General features: G+C 57.0%; 1 protein-coding gene across 1 annotated transcript; it reads left to right on the forward strand.

Annotated features, from left to right (window-relative positions):
- The first annotated feature begins 256 nt into the window (after positions 1–256).
- On the forward strand, positions 257–892 carry LOC138948504 (uncharacterized). Its single transcript, XM_070320058.1, has one exon. The coding sequence runs from the start codon at positions 257–259 to the stop codon at positions 890–892; it is 636 nt and encodes a 211-aa protein (XP_070176159.1).
- Positions 893–1,387: the final 495 nt, after the last annotated feature.

Below are 1,387 nucleotides of genomic sequence, written 5' to 3' on the forward strand. Positions count from 1 at the left end.
CCCAGCCTGCCGTATCACACCCTGCCGCACCCAACCTGCCGCATCCCAGCCTGCCGTATCACACCCTGCCGCACCAACCTGCCGCATCCCAGCCTGCCGTATCACACCCTGACGCACCCAACCTGCCGCATCCCAGCCTGCCGTATCACACCCTGACGCACCCAACCCGCAGCATCCCAGCCTGCCGTATCACACCCTGCTGCACCCAACCTGCCGCACCCAACCTGCCGTATCACACTGACCTGCCGCACCCAACATGCCGCATCCCAGCCTGCTGCACCCCGACCTGCCACCTCTCAGGCTGCCGCACCCCAACCTGCCACCTCCCAGCCTGCCGCACCCCGACCTGCCACCTCTCAGCCTGCCGCACCCCGACCTGCCACCTCTCAGCCTGCTGCACCCCAACCTGCCACCTCTCAGCCTGCTGCACCCCGACCTGCCACCTCTCAGCCTGCTGCACCCCAACCTGCCACCTCTCAGCCTGCTGCACCCCGACCTGCCACCTCTCAGCCTGCTGCACCCCGACCTGCCACCTCTCAGCCTGCTGCACCCCGACCTGCCACCTCTCAGCCTGCTGCACCCCAACCTGCCACCTCTCAGCCTGCTGCACCCCAACCTGCCACCTCTCAGCCTGCTGCACCCCAACCTGCCACCGCCTCTCAGCCTGCCGCACCCCAACCTGCCACCTCTCAGCCTGCTGCACCCCAACCTGCCACCTCTCAGCCTGCTGCACCCCAACCTGCCACCTCTCAACCTGCTGCACCCCGACCTGCCACCTCTCCGCCGGCCTGCCGCACCCCAACCTGCCACCTCTCAGCCTGCTGCACCCCAACCTGCCACCTGTGAAGCTCTTTACGTCAGTGCCAGGGATGAATTGTTACTAAAGCATTAACTGTTTGTCCCTGGCACTGACGTGATGTGTGCGTGTGTGTATGTGTGTGTGCGTGTGTGTGGGTGTGCGCAGGGATCTATTTATGCCGTGTGAGATGGATTTTTTTTTTACACAATTCATCACGCATTCACATCGACCAGCAGATCGCAGCCATTTCGGCGCATATCCTACTTTTCACGGCCTATTATTCCAAGTCACACGGGTATTTTGGTTGTATGAGAGAGAGAGAGAGACAATGACAATGACAATGACAATGACAATGACAATGACAATTCTTTATTTTACGAGGGTAACAGAATAAGCATTGGTATACTTTTTTGCATCTGGCCCTCGCCCTAAAGAGGGACTAAATCTACTATAAAAACTACTACTACTACAACTACAATACTTACATAATTAGTAAAACAGTATAAGTTTATGTACATACGTGCATTATATGAAACATTGTAGTTTATACATGTTCATGACAAGGTGCAAAGCAAAAATTTGCAAGTC

The sequence above is a fragment of the Littorina saxatilis genome, linkage group LG15, assembly GCF_037325665.1.
Source record: "Littorina saxatilis isolate snail1 linkage group LG15, US_GU_Lsax_2.0, whole genome shotgun sequence".
NCBI lineage: Eukaryota > Metazoa > Mollusca > Gastropoda > Littorinimorpha > Littorinidae > Littorina > Littorina saxatilis.

Excerpts from the sequence above, each read along its gene's own strand:
- LOC138948504 (XM_070320058.1), top strand. The coding sequence starts at position 257 with ATGCCGCATCCCAGCCTGCTGCACCCCGACCTGCCACCTCTCAGGCTG.